The 19,542-nt window shown below is 37.3% G+C and overlaps 1 protein-coding gene across 1 annotated transcript; it reads left to right on the plus strand.

Annotated features, from left to right (window-relative positions):
- Window positions 1-12,778: 12,778 nt before the first annotated feature.
- On the plus strand, window positions 12,779-14,896 carry LOC110767462 (UPF0481 protein At3g47200-like). The gene has a single exon (XM_021971006.2). The coding sequence runs from the start codon at window positions 12,877-12,879 to the stop codon at window positions 14,617-14,619; it is 1,743 nt and encodes a 580-aa protein (XP_021826698.1). The 5' UTR covers window positions 12,779-12,876; the 3' UTR covers window positions 14,620-14,896.
- The last annotated feature ends 4,646 nt before the right edge of the window (window positions 14,897-19,542 follow it).

Consider the following 19,542-nt stretch of genomic DNA (forward strand, 5'->3'; position numbering starts at 1 on the left):
TATGAAATCAAAAAGAACTAAAATGTAGCAGTTTGGGAACTTATTAGACGACGGTTTTCATAATAAATCATGGTCTTTACAGATAATTAACGACGGTTTTTATAAACCAACCGTTGGCTTTATAGATAATTAACGACGGTTTTTTATAAAAACCGTCGTCTTAACCTACAATCCATGACGGTTTTCATAAAAAACCATCATCTTAACCTACAATCCATGATGGTTTTAATAAAACCGTCGTCTTTCCTCCTATAATTAACGATCTTTACCTCTAAACAACGACGATTTTCTTTAAAAACCGTAGTCTTTACAGATAAACAATAACGGTGAAAAGCCGTTGTAGTTTGACACCCAAAAAGATGGCGGTAGATTTAACGACAGTTTTCAAAGTATTACAACGACGGTGGGTCCCCGTCGTCTATTTCGTTTTTTTGTAGTAGTGAGTAAAGTTAGTGAAGTGGGTGTTGTAGGAGAAAGCCATACTCAATTCAGATTTCTCACTTCCTTCTCCCAATAAATACCACTTTCACTCCACACCAAAATGAACCACATCTTGGGATTCACACTGCCACAAAATTGTCACATCCCGGGATCGGCTCCGCCGTAGCACGATATTGTCCGCTTTGAGCCCCCCTCTCTGCCCTCATGGTTTTGTTTTTGGGAGTGTTGAGGCCCAAAAAATCCACGGTTCGGCCCAAATAAATTCTCGGCCCAATGCAATACCTTACCGAGGAGAAACCCGATTAGGGCACGCGAAAGTTCGTCATACGCGCTTGCACACATGCCACGCCAAGCAAATAAGCAAAACGTCGCGCTACAAGCTTAAGTGGGCCCAAGCCACTCAAATGCCCGGGGCTTGCTTGAGTGGGTTGTGGTATGGATGGTAATAAATTAACATGAGGCCCATTGATGGGCCGAGAAATGGAAGCCCTGAGTCGCTTGGGAGCCTCGGGACTCAAGCCCATTTCTTAGGCCCAAACATGTGGGTGAGCACAAGAGGAAGAAATAGCCCAGTCAAAATAGCCTATGAACCTTACCAAAAGCCCAAACGTTTAATGAAAATAGCCCAATCAAAAATAGCCCAATCAAAAAGTAGCCTATTGACTCAACCAAAAAGCCCAATTACTTAATGAGCCATCTTGGCCCATACAATTACCCCAGCTGGCTGGGAGAACAAAAGCCACGAATGGGGAGGTCTGAAGGTTTATTGAGTAAAGCTGCTGGAGGTTCCAACACATGGGGGAGCAAGTTCCAAGCAAAAATCCTTCAAGGAACCAAGGGATATTAGCACGCAAGGAGGGATGCCATCCCTTGAACCAGCATACAAACCCATTTTCTTTCCTTCATCAAATTTGGCCATGGAAAAAGGAAGAAAGAAGATAAAGAAGATGGGTGAAAATAGAGGCTCTCCTATGAAGCAGCCAAGGGAGGAAGCCTTAAGCCCCCAAAAGTCTTTGATTTTGTGGGATTGGGCAGAGCTAATTGTTGCCACCATAAGGTAAGTCAAGAGGGAGGAGAAGAAAGAAGGAGGAAAGCTTAGCTAGATTGGGAGGAAACCATTAGGGTTTCTTGGAGAAGAGCAAATCCCAGCAGCTATAAATAGGACCCCTCTCTACCCAATACAACACACACTGGGGAGAGCAAGCTTCCTCTCCTACCTGCAAGCTCAGTAATTTTCGTGCTTTGCTGGTCTATCACCCTTATTCCCCTCATTTTTTTTCCTCTTCTGGCAGGCTGCTCAGAGTCACTGACGAGCTGCCGGAAGTGATACTCAAGTCACCCATTTCTTTCTTTCCCTCAATCTCAACCAAACCTCCCTGCAAAACCCTTTCTTCTCTTACCTTAATACCCCATCTTTCCCTTAGAAACACTTAATTTTCCCTCAGTGCTAAACTCATGTTGATTTTGCTTCCATGCCACATGCCTCTCATGCCAAGCCCAAGATTTTATCTGTAAGCATGAAGAAATTATCTATAAGTTGCTGTTGTTTTGGTTGGTGAAGGTAACCAAAATACTTCCTAAGGCCCTGCTGCCCTTTCGAAGCATTTTGGGGCTTAATTTTCGAACTCAGACAAAGGGGACAATTTCATCAGCTAAGCCCACCTGCCGCCGGAAGAAAAAGACCCCTACAGGGAGCTCACGACAACTTTCCAGTGGGTCACCCATCCTGGGATTGCTCTGGCCCCAACTCGCTTAACTTCGGAGTTCCCATGACTCCGAAGCCAGTGAGCTCCCAAAAGGCCTCGTGCTAGATGGAGGTGGGCATGTACCTATAAGGTACATCACCCCCTCTCCGTTGGTCGATGTGGGATGTTACAACTCATCCATCCTTCATTCCATCCTCCATTCCATCCTCCACATCATTCCCCAAATACATTCAGAAATCACCCTCAAACACTCCCACAACCCCCAAAAACTCTAGCAATAAACCCAAAGCTCTAAACAGCCCCAAAGACACACACAAGCACACACAAAAGGGAAACACTAAATTGCCTTATTACAATTTAGCATTAACTTTAACAGGCTAGCATTATTGAGGAGGGGATGAGCCATTACAAATTAGTATGTGAGCAATCTATCCCATTTCCTATGTAAGATTCAATCAACCCATGCCCATGACGAGGGCTCCTTGATTGGCGATCTTGGGGAAAGACTGCCCCTTTGCTTGCCAGATACGTGTGAAGTATGTTTCAAGTTTGGATGTCCAATCCAAATCTAATTCAGTAAAAAAAGAATGTGATAAATCAGTTTTCCTTTGATACTATTTGTTACAGAGGTGACAACTAACACATATCTCAAATCCGAGAAACATTCTACAGAATGGTCTCCTTGGCTATATCAGTTGTCATTATGAAGTGAAACCCAATGATGTCTGAATTTAGTTCACTTGTGATGAATCTTAAAACAAGAGACGTGATTCTAGGGCTTAGGGGTGTCCGCCAGGACGTGCTGTCACTACTACCAAAAACACTTTGCGCGACGAAATATGTTTGTTGCGCAAAGTACAATTTCGTCGCCCAAACTTTGCGCGATGAACTTTTGGTCGCGCAAGTTCTGTCTCGCAAAACCCGTCTCGCGCAAGTTTGCGCGACGAAAATTACTATTCGTCGCGCAAAGTATCTTTGCGTGACGAACGATAATAACTTTGCGCGACGAACACTAATGTCGCTCAAAGACACTTTGCGCGACGAATAGTAACCACTTTGCGCGACGAATAATAGCAACTTGAGCGACGAATAGTACCACTTTGCACGACGAATATTATCTACTTTGCGCGACGAATATTATTTACTTTGCGCGACGAACCTTAACCACTTTGTGCGATGAACCTTAACGTCGCGCAAATATACTTTGCGCGACGAATCCTAATGTCACGCAAAACTTTGCGCGACGAAATATTTATTTTTAAAAAAAAAATTTAATAAAAAATAAACTAGTTAGTTTGCGCGACGAAATATTTTGTTGCGCAAGGATTTTGACATTTTGTTTTATTATTTCTCTTATATCAATTTCATTATATTAATTTTTTCAAATTTTTACTTTTTAAATTTAATTTAATTGTATGATTTTATTTTTTTAATTACTTTAATTTAAATTGACATATTCAAAATAAAATTACATATGAAAAATTGTGGTCAAATTATCCAATATATATAATATTCAAATGTACACATAAATTAACAAAGTACAGTAATAAAATCTACAAGCCTATTGTGATGGTAGTGGCAGAGGATATGTTTTTCGACTTTAGCCGTCAAAGTCTCGACAATTCTCTACCAAAAAAAAAACAAATATTGTCAAATATAAATAAAAAAAACATAAAATAATGTTGAGGCCCAAAAAATCCACGGTTCGGCCCAAATAAATTCTCGGCCCAATGCAATACCTTACCGAGGAGAAGCCCGATTAGGGCACGCGAAAGTTCGTCATACGCGCTTGCACACATGCCACGCCAAGCAAATAAGCAACACGTCTCGCTACAAGCTTAAGTGGGCCCAAGCCACTCAAATGCCCGGGGCTTGCTTGAGTGGGTTGTGGTATGGATGGTAATAAATCAACATGAGGCCCATTGATGGGCCGAGAAATGGAAGCCCCGAGTCGCTTGGGAGCCTCGGGACTCAAGCCCATTTCTTAGGCCCAAACATGTGGGTGAGCACAAGAGGAAGAAATAGCCCAGTCAAAATAGCCTATGAACCTTACCAAAAGCCCAAACGTTTAATGAAAATAGCCCAATCAAAAATAGCCCAATCAAAAAGTAGCCTATTGACTCAACCAAAAAGCCCACTTACTTAATGAGCCATCTTGGCCCATACAATTACCCCAGCTGGCTGGGAGAACAAAAGCCACGAAGAGGGAGGTCTGAAGGTTTATTGAGTAAAGCTGTTGGAGGTTCCAGCACATGGGGGAGCAAGTTCCAAACAAAAATCCTTCAAGGAACCAAGGGATATTAGCACGCAAGGAGGGATGCCATCCCTTGAACCAGCATACAAACCCAGTTTCTTTCCTTCATCAAATTTGGCCATGGAAAAAGGAAGAAAGAAGATAAAGAAGATGGGTGAAAATAGAGGCTCTCCTCTGAAGCAGCCAAGGGAGGGAGCCTTGAGCCCCCAAAAGTCTTTGATTTTGTGGGATTGGGCAGAGCTAATTGTTGCCACCATAAGGTAAGTCAAGAGGGAGGAGAAGAAAGAAGGAGGAAAGCTTAGCTAGATTGGGAGGAAACCATTAGGGTTTCTTGGAGAAGAGCAAATCCCAGCAGCTATAAATAGGACCCCTCTCTACCCAACACAACACACACTGGGGAGAGCAAGCTTCCTCTCCTACCTGCAAGCTCAGTAATTTTCGTGCTTTGCTGGTCTATCACCCTTATTCCCCTCATTTTTTCCTCTTTTGGCAGGCTGCTCAGAGTCACCGACGAGCTGCCGGAAGTGATACTCAAGTCACCCATTTCTCTCTTTCCCTCAATCTCAACCAAACCTCTCTGCAAAACCATTTCCTCTCTTACCTTAATACCCCATCTTTCCCTTAGAAACACTTAATTTTCCCTCAGTGCTAAACTCATGTTGATTTTGCTTCCATGCCACATGCCTCTCATGCCAAGCCCAAGATTTTATCTGTAAGCATGAAGAAATTATCTGTAAGTTGCTGTTGTTTTGGTTGGTGAAGGTAACCAAAATACTTCCTAAGGCCCTGCTGCCCTTTCGAAGCATTTTGGGGCTTAATTTTCGAACTCAGACAAAGGGGACAATTTCATCAGCTAAGCCCACCTGCCGCCGGAAGAAAAAGACCCCTACAAATAATAACAAAAAATTGGCATAAACTCAAAACTAACTCTAAAAACACATATTATTGAAAAAAATTTAACATTTGGAGAGAATATACTATTTGACAAGATTTTGAGTGAGTGAGAATGAGAGGGAGAAGTGAGTGTGAGAGAATTAGAGAAGATAGTGAGAGAGAGATGAAAGAGTGAGTGAGAGTGAGAGATGATGAAAAGAGAGATAAGAGAGTGAGTGAGAGTGAGAGATAGTGAAGAAAGAGATGAGAGATTAAGTGAGAGGAGTGAGTGTGAGAGAAAGGGTAGGATTTGGTGAGAGATAGTGAAGGAAGAGATGAGAGATTAAGTGAGAGGAGTGAGTGTGAGAGAAAGGATAGGATTTGGGGAGAGGGAAAGTGAGAGGAGTGAGTGTGAGAGAAAGGGTAGGATTTGGGGGGAGGGAAAGAGAGAGGAGAGGTAAGAAGAGTAGAAGACATTGAGAAATGGTGGAGGAGTTATGTGGGTTTTAAAAACCGGATTACTTTGCGCGACGAAATAATATATTGGTCGCGCAAAGTCTCTAAAAAAAAAATTTTAAAAATTTCCCATTTTTGTTGCCCGCCCAAATTTTTAGGGTTTTGCGCGACGAAATTTTGGTCACTCAAAGTTTTGCGCGACCAAAATATTCCCGCGTCCCATTTTTGGTACCCGCCAAATTTTTCGAGTACACTTTGCGCGACGAAATAATATATATTGGTTGCGCAAAGTCGTAAATTTTATTTTTTTTTTTTTAAAAAAAATTCCCATTTTTGGTACCCGCCCAAATTTTTCGAGTATACTTTGCGCGACGAAATATTATATATTGGTCTCACAAAGTCATAAATTTTTTTAAAAAAAAAAATACCCATTTTTGGTACTCGCCCAAATTTTTAGAGTATACTTTGCACGACGAAGTACTATATATTGGTCCCGCAAAGTCGTAAATTTTTTTTTTTATTTTAAAAATACCCATTTTTGGTACCCGCCAAATTTTTCGACTATACTTTGCGCGACGAAATACTATATATTGGTCGCACAAAGTCGTAATTTTTTTAATTTTAAAATTCCCATTTTTGGTACCCGCCCAAATTTTTAGAGTATACTTTGCGCGACGAAATACTATATATTGGTCGCGCAAAGTCTTTAAAAAAATTTTGCGCTACTAATAAATATATATACTATTCAATTTCTTAAGTGTTATACATACAAAATAAACAAATTTAAAGCTACTCAACGATCCAACCGTCAAACTTCTTTATTTATACTTCGAGATCATTTACGCCAAAATTCAGAAAAAATAAACATTAAGAGATCAATTAATGGGACAAAACATTTCGACGGTTATAAAAGAAAAATCAAGATTTAACGGTTATTTCAACTCTGATTTTGATGATTTTTTACAGCTACACTCCTTGACCCTATATGAATACAATGACTGCATTCGATCGTCAATTTAAAATATTTACACTAGTAGATACCACAAAATCTTATGTTATATTTAATAAAAGTATAAATAAACTCTTAATTGTTAGTGAATATATTGTTTTGATGGGATATGTATTCTATGAAACTAGTTTCAACGATCTAACCGTCAAATTTGTTTGTTTATACTTCGAGATCGTATACCCCAAAAATAAGAAAAAATAAACATTCAGAGATCACGTTATGGGACAAAACTTTTCGATGGTTATAAACAAAAATCACAAGTTAACGGTTATTTTAACTCCGATTTTGATGATTTTTTACAGCTACACTCCTTGACCCTATATGAATACAATGACTCAATTTGATCTTCAATTTAAAATATTTTCACTAGTGATACCACAAAATCTTATGTTGTATTTAATGAAAGTATAAATAAACTCTTAATTGTTAGTGAATATATTGTTTTCATGGCATACGCATTCTACGAAACTAGTTTCAACAATCCAACTGTCAAACTTGTTTGTTTACACTTCAAGATCATATACGCCAAAAATCGGAAAAATAAACATTCAGAGATCAAGTAATAGGACAAAACTTTTCGACGGTTATAAACGAAAAATCATGATTTAACGGTTATTTCAACTCTGAATTTGATGATTTTTTACAGCTACACTCCTTGACCCTATATGAATACAATGAACCAATTCGATCGTCAATTAAAAATATTTACACTAGTGGATACCACAAAATCTTATGTTATATTTAACAAAAGTATAAATAAACTTTTAATTGTTAGTGAATATATTGTTTTGATGGCATATGTATTCTATGAAACTAGTTTCAACGATCCAACCGTCAAATTTGTTTGTTTATACTTCGAGATCATATACCCCAAAAAAAAGAAAAAATAAACATTCCGAGATCACGTAATGGGACAAAACTTTCGATGGTTATAAACAAAAATCATGATTTGACGGTTATTTTAACTCCGATTTTGATGATTTTTTACAGCTACACTCCTTGACCCTATATGAATACAATGACTTAATTTGATCTTCAATTTAAAATATTTACACTAGTGGATACCACAAAATCTTATGTTGTATTTAATGAAAGTGTAAATAAACTCTTAATTGTTAGTGAATATATTGTTTTGATGGCATACGCATTCTATGAAACTAGTTTCAACGATCCAACCGTCAAACTTGTTTGTTTATACTTCGAGATCATATACGCCAAAAATTGGAAAAAATAAACATTCAGAGATCAAGTAATAGGACAAAACTTTTCGACGGTTATAAACAAAAAATCACGATTTAACGGTTATTTCAATTTCGATTTTAATGATTTTTTACAGCTACAATCCTTGACCCTATATGAATACAATGAACCAATTCGATCGTCAATTTAAAATATATATTTTCTAACAAAAACCCAATCCGAACTACAATAATATATTTTTCAATTTATTTTTGTAAAGACTTTGCGAGACAAAGATTATTATTTCGTCACGCAAAGGCATCTAAAAAATTTTAAAAATAAATTTTTATTTTATTTATTTTTGTAAACACTTTGCGAGACGAACGAGAATTCGTCGCGCAAGACTTTGTGCACCGAATTTTTGTCTTTCGTCGCGCAAAGTTATGCATAGATTTTTAAAAGTAAATTTTTCTTTAATTTATTTTTGAAAATACTTTACGAGACGAACTACACTTCGTTGCGCAAGAATTTGTGCACCGAACTTAAGTGTTTCGTCGCGCAAAGTCATGCATAGATTTTTAAAAATAAATTTTTATTTAATTTATTTTTGAAAAGACTTTATGAGACGAACCACACTTCGTCGCGCAAGAATTTGTGCACCGAATTTAAGTGTTTCGTCGCGCAAAGTTACTTTTCGCGACGATGCTTTGTCGTCGTGCAAATGTTTGTCGTGCAAAGTGACTTTGTGCGACGATTTGTGTTTCGTTGCGCAAAATGTAGTCGCGTAAGACTTTGAGCGACGAATTGTGTTTCGTCGCGCAAAGTTTGGTCGCGCAAGGGTTTTTTTTTACTAGTGTGTAGGAGGTGATGGAGGCTTTCTTGGGTGAGTAAGGACGCGCACCTATTCCAGCTTTCCTAACAATATGAGCTAATCGACGCCGCTTATCTGAAATGGGTTTTCTGTACTTCCTTAATTTCTGGAAAAATAGAGTGTTATTGATAAAGTCAGAAGCAATTGAATGAATACCCTTTGTTATATATATGGACATGCAGCAGTATGTAATTCCCAATTTGGAGGTTTTTTATTTTTATGATTTTATCAGCCGAAGTTACCTTTACTGGCAATATTGGCCTGTGTGGTCCGGTTGAAGAGTGAGCTAACACAATCTCAAGCTCAAGCAATAGGATTATAAATAGTGCAGATGCTGCTATAGAAAGGAGCTTTGCCATTAATAATGAAAAGGCTTAAGTTATGCATTGGATGACTTCCATGCATCCTTTATATCCAGAGGAAGTAAATCTTGACTCGCAAAACTGCACAGTTTTACAAGGAAAGTAAGAAAAAGGAGGTTGCGTCAACCAATTAATAACTCCAAAAAAAAACAAGTCAAGATTCTTTTGCACAAAATATTCAAACATTATGAAGAAAGTAGCTTCCGTTGAGCTGGCGAGAAAGAGAGAGGAGTTCGTTGTTCTTTTCTTTCCCCATTTTTTTTCTCTAGACAAGAAACGAGGACATTTTTAATGGGGTGAGGATTATTCACTCACGCCTTTTTCTTGACTGACCAAAAAGAAAATTTTGTTTTTTGATGTTCCGTGTAATATAAGGCTCTATTTGGAAGGACGGATTCCAAATTTCTGAGTTTAGATGATATTATAAAGTAAAATTGTTTGTTTAGATTATTATAATCCATATACTCCAAGATTTTGACAAATAAGAAAGAGTGCTGCTATTTTCACTCATGTCCTATTTTTCTACTCACCTTATTTTCAAAATTTTATAAACAAATTTACCCCTTTGTAAACTGACTTTTAAAGACTTGGGGAAAAAACCAGAAACCAACTAATCACATCCATTGGATTCATCCAAGGGTTAATAACTTATTATCATTCATCTATATATATAAAGCAAAAGGCAGAGAATGGTAAAACATTCGAAATACCAGAAAATGCCCTTGGTTAATGCAAACATTAAGAATTGAAATTATTAATTAAATGAGGATAATATGGTAAATTCACACTTTTTCGTATTAAAAAAATTAAAATTAAAAGGAAAATCAGATAATATATTCTATTTTTATGGAACACAATTACCCAGTATCTTTTTTAATTCTTTAAAATTTTTAAACAAAAGCCTCTCGCAGGCACAAAAGCGCGTGCGGAGAGGCTAGTACCCATAAAAGAAGAAAAACAAAACCCGAAAACAGTATTAGTTTCGTTCCACGTCGAAGCTCTCCTTTCTCTCTCAAGCAAACCCTTCTCGACCTCTTTACCCATCCCACCTACAAAGCCAATCCAATATTTGAAAGAAAAAGATAACACTATGTTTTCTTTGTAAAAATAATATTTTGAAATTTTGAAATTTTGTTTGAAATATTTATCTAATATTTTTTCTCAAAAATTTGATAGATATTGTTCTTTTTGTCATGATTTTTCTTCATCTTTTTTTTTTTTTTTTTTGGCGCCAGAGTATTTCCATATTTTGAGTCCTCATTAATTCAACTTGATATACTACGAAAGTGTAGGGCGTGTTAATTTTGTGATGTGAAAGTCTAGAGGACCCCTTGTTGACATAGGGGATTGACCACACGAAGAGACCACTGGTACATCGCCACATGGAGATGACTCTTATACTGGACCCACACACGATTGGACTATAGAGGGGGCACCTTAGGCCAGCTCTAGTCATAGAGCTAAATGTAGTTCATGGCTAAATTTTTTAAAGAATAATGCAGGGCTAAATTTTTCCATCTCCAGCCATGCATGGCTATATTTTATGGCCATTCATATTTTATTATTTTGATAAAAACTATGGAACAACACTCATATATTTCACAACTATGTATTGTTTAATTTAATTAAACGGCGATTTAGAGACAATATTTTTTAATTTATATATATTTTTAAAACAAAATGAATTTAAAATATTTTAAAAGGTTTTAAATAAATAAACAGTTAGTTATAGCCATTTAATGGTCAAACCCGTCAACTGAAGAAAGTTCTATAAATAGGTCGTTAGAAGAAGAAAAGAGGACATCTGACTCAACACACAAAACCTATCTTTTTATCCTGCACCTTTCAATTCCTAGTCTAGGATTTTATCTTTCAAGCACTTTAGATTATCCAAGTTCTTCATTTTCCTAGTGTAAGCTTACTTTCTTGCAATTTACTTTCAGTTGTCTTTAAATTTAAGTTTAATTCAAGTCTTTATCGCTTTAATCTATTTTATCGCATTTACATTATTGTCATTTCGTTCTTGCATTTACATTCATTGCACTTATCACCAAAATCCTAAAAATAGTCCTACAAAGCTCAATCATCTTTGACCTCTCAAGGAAGTGAAAGAACCGAGGCCAAGAGGTGGTTCCTGGCTTGGTCGATCAATCATTTGATTAGAAATAAGAAGCGCAAACACACTTATACAATCTTTCCATCCAAGCCATCAAGTGGCTTGGTGATGGCATGCCTACGCATCTCAAGAGAAGGACCAAAAAATCCTTCCTTTGGCATACTTGGCCAAAAAGAGGGAAAGTCTTCATTAATGGTTTTATGTTAAGGATCGGTTAAAAATATCTAATCTCAGCCAAATAATTAGTGTAGTGTGAAAAGAAGGACAACCTACGATGTGGAAAAAAGTATTTTATTTATATATACGAGAAAGAGGGAAAAATATATATTTGAAAAAATGTATAATCTCAGCCATTAAATGTCATGTATAGTATATATTTGAAAATATATATATATTTAATCCACTAACATAACACATATATCTAATGAATTGCTCATCTTAATAGTCCTTAACACACACGTCCTTATTAGAGAGAGAGAGAGAGTATTTTTGCTCACCACTTTAACCTCTTATTGTTCCGGAAAAAGAAGGATTAAATAATTAAGTTAGTTTGCACGAGGGTGGAAGTCATGTTCCCACATAGGGCTAAATGTAGTCTAGGGCTATAAATTTATCCCTCCAAAATATTAAGTTTTTAAAGAATAGTGTATGGCTAAATTTTTCCATCTCCAGTCATGCAGAGTTATATTTTAGGGTCCTTCATAATTTATTATTTTGAGAAAAACTATGGTACAACACTCATACATTCCACAACTATATATTGTTTAATTTAATTAAACTATTATTTAGAGACAATATTCTATATATGACATGTATACGTTGATAACATTTAAAAAGGCTATTTAAAAAAATATATATATATATATATCCTAACGGCTAGCTGACGTCATCGATGACATCAACACATCCTTAATATTGGATGTAGAATATGTATTTGCACGAGATGATTCGTGTTTTTGCCGACACTTGATAATTTCTCTTTTTGAAAAGCACATACATGGGACCCACAAAAAAATTTGGCCTTGGCCAAAACTGGTCTACAATTGGCCTGGTTGGAGGGCTAAAGCGCCAAATGTAGCCCTTGGCCAAAAAATATTTTAGCCCATGGCTAGAGATGGATTTTACATTATTTTAGAGTTATATTTGGCCTATGGCCATGGCTGGAGATGGCCTAATTAGCCTTAACTATGGTGGTGGACTAGGTTTAAACCCCACTTGCAACTTATAATTCATTATTAATTACAAGGATCAAGACCATAATTTAAACTTTAAAGTCAGTAGTCGTACGATGCTTGATTTTTTTAGTCCACGTGAACATAGAAAATTAAAAGCAGGTGATGACTTGGGTTGGGTTGAAAGACTGACAGATGTAGTAGTAGCTACCCACGAAACACGCTACTCTTATTGAAGCATTGACTAATAAAGAAAGACTTTCGTCCAAAAAAAAAAAAAGACTAATAAAGAAAGACTTCAAACAATAATTTAAGCATTGATTTCATGATTTCCCTTCTATAAACACTGATGATTAACTTACCAGTACTCATCGTCTACCTAAAACTTGCAGTATCTGTAGCTGTAAATCTCTCCTTGTAATTGGTTTTTCATCCAAATGCAAATGGGAAAGGGCAGCCTTTTTACCAGCAGCTGGTTTCTTTTGCAGAAGATAACCTGCAGAGTGAGCAGAGCAAGAGGTTTCCATGGAGTATGCGATGGCTCATCATCAAATGGGAGGAAAGCTTCGCTGTCACTGATAGAAGAACTGGAGATGGGCAATAATGTTCCGAAAGAGCGAGATAGTAGGTCTATCTGCATTTACAAGGTTCCGAACGCCATGCGCCAGATGAAGAGCAAGGCGTACGAGCCCAACATTGTCTCCATCGGTCCTTATCACCATGGAGTAGCAAGCTTGCAAGAAATGGAAAAGGTTAAACGAATATATTTTCGGCGCCTCTTTAAACCAAAGACCGATGATGGTAGCGTGGTTTCGGTGAAGGAGAAGGCGGAGATGATGCAATTACTAGATGATGCGAAGAAGGCAATGCAGGAATTGGAGGAGAAAGCGCGGAGCTGCTACTCAGAAGAACCCGAGCTAAGTAGCGAGGAATTTGTGAAGATGATGCTAATTGATGGCTGTTTCATCATAGGGTTTCTAAGAGATGCATCGCAGCAGGGTTTTGAGCATACACCTTCCACCGTTGAAAGGTGGATGTTGCCAATCATCCGACAGGATTTGATCAAACTTGAAAATCAGCTCCCGCTGTTTGTTCTTCGCAGATTATACGATAAGCTGATCATCACAAAAACCTCTAGTAGTGCTTCAGATCATCAGAAACCCAGATCTTCAGACTTGGAAGCGCTTTCGATTCGCTTCTTCAAGCCGCTACTACAAGGCAGTGTAGATCCTGATAAACCTTTACAACATTTTGCACCAAAACATGAGGGACAAGGCAAGCACTTTCTTGATCTTTTCCACCATAATATTTGTCCTGAACATAATGAAAAAGAAGTCGATACTCTCCCACGCAAAGATGTGAAACACAATCTAAAGCCACAAGAGAAGCAAACCTTTTGGCACAAACATCTAAAGCCACAAAGGAAGCAGCCCCTTTCGCGCAAAGATCTAAAGCCACAACGGAAGAAGATCCTTTGGAACAAAGATCTCAAGCCACCACAAGGGAAACAGACCCAGCTAATCCTCTCCATACGGGAGCTGAAAGAGGCTGGAGTTAAGTTCAAGAGGAACAAGAAACCTTGTCGGCCACTAGATATCAGTTTCAGCCGTGGAACCTTCGACATCAGGAGGAAGGTACTTACAATCCCTGCAATACATATTAATGATCATAGAGCCACTTTGTTCCGCAACATGCTTGCATTTGAGAAATGCCACCGGTATTGCCAGCACCAAGATGTTACAACATATTTGTTTTTTCTTGACGGCCTCATCAACTCCGCCAAGGATGTCGGGCTTCTGCACTACCACGGCATCCTCTTCCACTCTCTTGGCAGCAACAGAAGAGTGGCTAAACTTGTCAACAACCTTTGCAAGGAAGTCGGTTCGGACATGTCCCAGTCCTACTTATACGAGAAGGTGGTTCGCGATGTCGATGCTTACTATAATAGTAGATATGCAAAAGTAAGAGCATTCCTGGTGCACCACCATTTTAGTAGCTGGTTAGTTGGCATCTCAACCCTTGGTGCATGCTTAGCTCTTTACCTCGCCGTCGTTCAGACTGTCTGTACAGTTGCCACTGCGAAAGGACAATTGGGAAGCGACTTCAGTTTAGGATCCTCTCTCAAAGATTCTTTACTTCCAAAACATGTATTTGGGGGAACAGATTCTAAGCCTTCTTAGGTTAGAAAGAAAGAGGGTAGAAAGTTAAAAGTGAGTGTTAATTAACATTTAGATGAGTTTTGACAGTCTTTGCCTCTGGATCAGGAGGTTGAGAAAGTACCTTGAAGATGTTTAATCCGATTTAAGATTATTTTACATGTGATATTTTTTTAATTCATTAATCACGAGAGAATTCGACATTGAGATGTCTACTAGCATTGAAAAGACAAATACTAGGAATTTCAGCCCACAATCAATTCTCCTCCAGAATGGGAGAGGTCAGTAGGAACAGAATAATACTAAGTCTCGAACCTTATTTATATTCAATTATGCCAGTACTGATGACATCTTATATATGTAAATTGAAACGGTTACAGATGATCCATGATTGATGATACTAGGAACGTTGGCCATAAGGTGCTCCAGGAGTAGATGGAGTTTCTCTTGGATCATCATAATCCCGACCGGCACTCAAAATTCGGGAAGATCGCTGCTTTTCCCAATGGCACTTGATTTTCCTACACCCATATTCACTGATAACTGCTACATTCGCTTCCTTGCTTTCTGCACACATTCAAAATCACTGATGAGAAACAATTGACTTCATACTTACCATTGCACATTTTAATATCAAGAGTCCCAAGTTTCATTTTTTCCTTGTTGAATAAAATATATATAATATGTCGGTATAATTTTATAGCATCTCTAACAGCCTCTTCAACAGCTTTGAAATTCTAAAATAGGTGAGCCACATCAAAAAAACTCGCTCCAACAGCCTCTTCAACCTCAATCATCAAAGCTACAACCTCTTTCTCTCTCTTCAGGACTGGTAAGTTGACTTTGGCTCTTCAAACAGTTAATTTTACTTGGGAAAAACAAAACCTACCTTGAAAATGTTAAAAACATACTTTTTTTTTTCTTTTCATATAAAAAATACAAAGACATTTTTCACATGTTTTCATATTTTTCATTCGTTTCCATGATATTGCATTAATTGAATTGAAAAGTTTGTTGGAGCAAAAATTATTGAAGTAGCAAATAAGGCTTTTCAAATTGCAACATAGGTCAACAAACTTCAATTTAAAGAGTTTTATTTGCTACTACTGTTGGAGATGCTCTTACTATGTTGGTACTACATATACATCGTTAATGAAGAGTCCCAAGTTAAATTTGGAAGGGCTCACTGTCCTGACCAACTAGTCTAACCCACGTCTGCAAGTCCCAAGTCAATTTAAAAGTACGTGTTCCCGCAAAAGTAGTAGCTAATGTCATTATGGTAGTGGTGAAGAAGAGAAGGGTTCTAAAAATGTGTTTAATTAGCGCAAATAATGATAAACCGACGCTATTGGAAACCGAATTGTCAAAATACACTGGCCTAATTCAAATTGCCATTGATAATGTAATAGAAAAAAGAAAAAGCTACGGTTTGTGCATGGGATGGCTTCCTGGCATATTATATAGAGGAAGAGGACCTCTCTCTCTCTCTTTCTCTCTCTCTCTCCCTCTCAACTAACTAGGAAGAGTCTAGGTTGACCATCAATTCCATTAAATAGACTAAATCAGAGGAAGAGATTTATTTTGCCGCCATATAGATTCTGATTATTACTTGAATATTTCAACTCTTTACGCAACTCGTAACGGCTTAAGAGAGAGAGAGAGGAGATCGAGTTTTTGGTCAAGCTGCCAGATGCATTACCAAATATATGCATTCATTACCGTCAACTTTCGGGAAATTTCGTTGCGCCTTCGACTTTGAATATTATGCATTTTTGTTATGATATGTTGATTTGTTGGCAACAAGTCTTGCTCAATAAAAAAGAGTCTGGACTTGCAAACTAGTCTAGGATTCATTACTGGACTTGACTGGGCTAGCCCGACCCTAAAAGTTCGAGCTTCGGCTGAGTTCGGGTTAGGTTGTTAGGGCCTACGCATTTTATGGGCAATCCTTTAGTAAATGACTGATTACTCTTAAAAATAAGACATCATCTTCGCTTGCCAACAGTGAAAAAGCTCTAATTGGTTTTCCCGCATTTATCTTTTCCTAAAATTTTCCAGTGATTTGTCATTCAAATTCATGTTAGCAAATCAACCCTTAAAATTAGCTAGTCCGCCTCCTTAACAATTTATTTCTCCGCTCTTGGATCCATTTACATTTTTCTCTCCTTTCATTTTTATTTCTTATTTTTTGGCGCTGATCCTTTCTCCATTAATTGTTCCTGGAAGGTAAGAAATGCATATATAAAAAATGAGTGAGGCAGAGTGCTAAATAACTGCATATCTCCATATCCTTCCTTTCCTTCCAAGGCCTTTGTGTCCGGGTGCTCCCTTCCCTTCGCCCTTTCTGCATGGCCTATATTTTGTTGAAAACTAAAGCTTGAGTAATTGAAACAATAATTGGAAAAGTGCGTCTTATTTATCAAAGCTCTAAAGCTGGGCTTATATAGCCTTACAAAGAAACTGAAGGCAGAAACTTAAGCAGCAAACCAAACCCACGTCTAATATCTAGACTGATGGGATTCCCCTAGAAACTAGGATAACAAATAAACAAACACTACCTCACATCCCTAACACCTAGGGATTATTAACAACTAACTTGACCAATTCAACTAGAACATAAATGCTTGAAAAATCCTAACACTTTCCCTTAAACTGAATATCATACAAACATTCAGTTTACATCATAACTTGAACAAACCCCAAGGAGACCACGCAGCTTCTCAAATGTCTCAAGCTTCAAAGGCTTTGTTAGTATATCTGCAATTTGATCCTGACTCTGGCAATGAATCAATTCAACAACACATTCTTTTGTGAGATCAAGAAGAAAATGAAACCTAATATCGATATGCTTACTTCTTCCATGTAACACATGATTTCTTGAGAGTTTGATAGTAGAGATGTTATCACAATGAATCAAAGTAGGACTTTGTTGAACATACCCCAATTCTCCGAGTAATCTTCTTAACCACACAGCTTGACATGCATAGGAAGCAGCTGCAATAAACTCAGCTTCAGTTGTGGACAACGTGACCACCTGCTGCTTCTTTGAAGACCAAGAAATTGCCCCAGAACTAAGCATGAAAACTTGACCTGAAGTGCTCTTTCTACCATCCAAGTTCCCAGCAAAATCACTGTCACTGTAGCCGACTAGACCCTTGCTTTTACTTCTTTTATAAAGAACACCAAAATCTGTAGTTCCGTTCAAATAACAAAGAACCCTTTTTGCAGCTTGGAAGTGAAGTATAGTTGGAGCTTCCATGAATCGACTAAGGAGACTAATAAAATACATCATATCAGGCCTAGTAGTTGATAAGTACATCAGACTACCTACAATTTGCTTGTAGTATGTGCTGTCAATTATTTCTCCTCCAAAATCTTTTGTGAGTTTGAAGCTTGGAAGAATTGGATTATGAACAGGATTGCAATCAAGCATTTGAAACCTTTCAAGGATCTCCTGTGCATATTTATTTTGTCCAATGAAGACTCCATTAGACGTTTGTTTGACCTCAATACCAAGAAAGTAACACATTCTTCCCAAATAACTCATATCAAATTCATTCAACATGGATTCATATCATCATTATTTCCAGTGAAAATCAAACCATCCACATATAAACAAAAACCAGAATTTTACCTCCCTTCTCGGGTTTGATGAACAAAGTGTGTTCATAAGGACACTTCTGGAAACTAGCCTTGGAGAAATAGGATTCTATACGACTGTACCAAGCTTGTGGTGCTTGTTTCAGTCCATATAGAGCCTTCTTCAGTCTATATACTTTCTATTCATTCCCCTTCTGTATATAACCTGGAGGTTGATCAATAAAAACTTGTTCATTCAACTCACCATGCAAGAAAGCCCTACGAACTCCCTTCTGCTCCTACGCCCAATTCACTAGTAAAAAAAACCCCTTGCGCGACCAAACTTTGCGCAACGAAACACAATTCGTCGCACAAAGTAACTTTGCGCGACGAAAATTAAAATTCGTCGCTCAAAGTCTTACGCGACTACATTTTGCGCAACGAAACACAAATCGTCGCACAAAGTCACTTTGCGCGAAAAACATTTGCGCGACGACAAAGCATCGTCGCGAAAAGTAACTTTGCGCGACGAAACACTTAAATTAGGTGCACAAATTCTTGCGCGACGAAGTGTCCTTCGTCTCGTAAAGTCTTTTCAAAAATAAATTAAATAAAAATTTATTTTTAAAAATCTATGCATGACTTTGCGCGACGAAACACTTAAGTTCAGTGCACAAATTCTTGCGCGACGAAGTTTAGTTCGTATCGTAAAGTATTTTCAAAAATACATTAAATAAAAATTTATTTTTCAAAATCTATGCATGACTTTGCGCGACGAAAGACAAAAATTCGGTGCACAAAGTCTTGCGCGACGAATTCTCGTTCGTCTCGCAAAGTATTTACAAAAATAAATAAAATAAAAAATTATTTTTAAAATTTTTTGGATGACTTTGCGCGACGAAATAATAATCTTCGTCTCGCAAAGTCTTTACAAAAATAAATAAAATAAATAAATTATTTTGTTAGAAAAATATATTATTGTAGTTCGAATTGGGTTTTTGTTAGAAAATATATTTTTTAAATTGACGATCGAATTGGTTCATTGTATTCATACAGGGTCAAGGACTGTAGCTGTAAAAAAATCATTACAATTAAATCGTGATTTTTTGTTTATAACCGTCGAAAAGTTTTGTCATATTACTTGATCTCTGAATGTTTATTTTTTCCGATTTTTGGCGTATATGATCTCGAAGTATAAACAAACAAGTTTGACGGTTGGATCGTTGAAACTAGTTTCGTAGAATGCGTATGCCATCAAAACAATATATTCAATAACAATTAAGAGTTTATTTATACTTTCATTAAATACAACATAAGATTTTGTGGTATCACTAGTGAAAATATTTTAAATTGAAGATCAAATTGAGT

The sequence above is a fragment of the Prunus avium genome, chromosome 3 (assembly GCF_965620075.1).
Source record: "Prunus avium chromosome 3, drPruAviu1.hap1.1, whole genome shotgun sequence".
Taxonomy (NCBI): Eukaryota; Viridiplantae; Streptophyta; class Magnoliopsida; order Rosales; family Rosaceae; genus Prunus; species Prunus avium.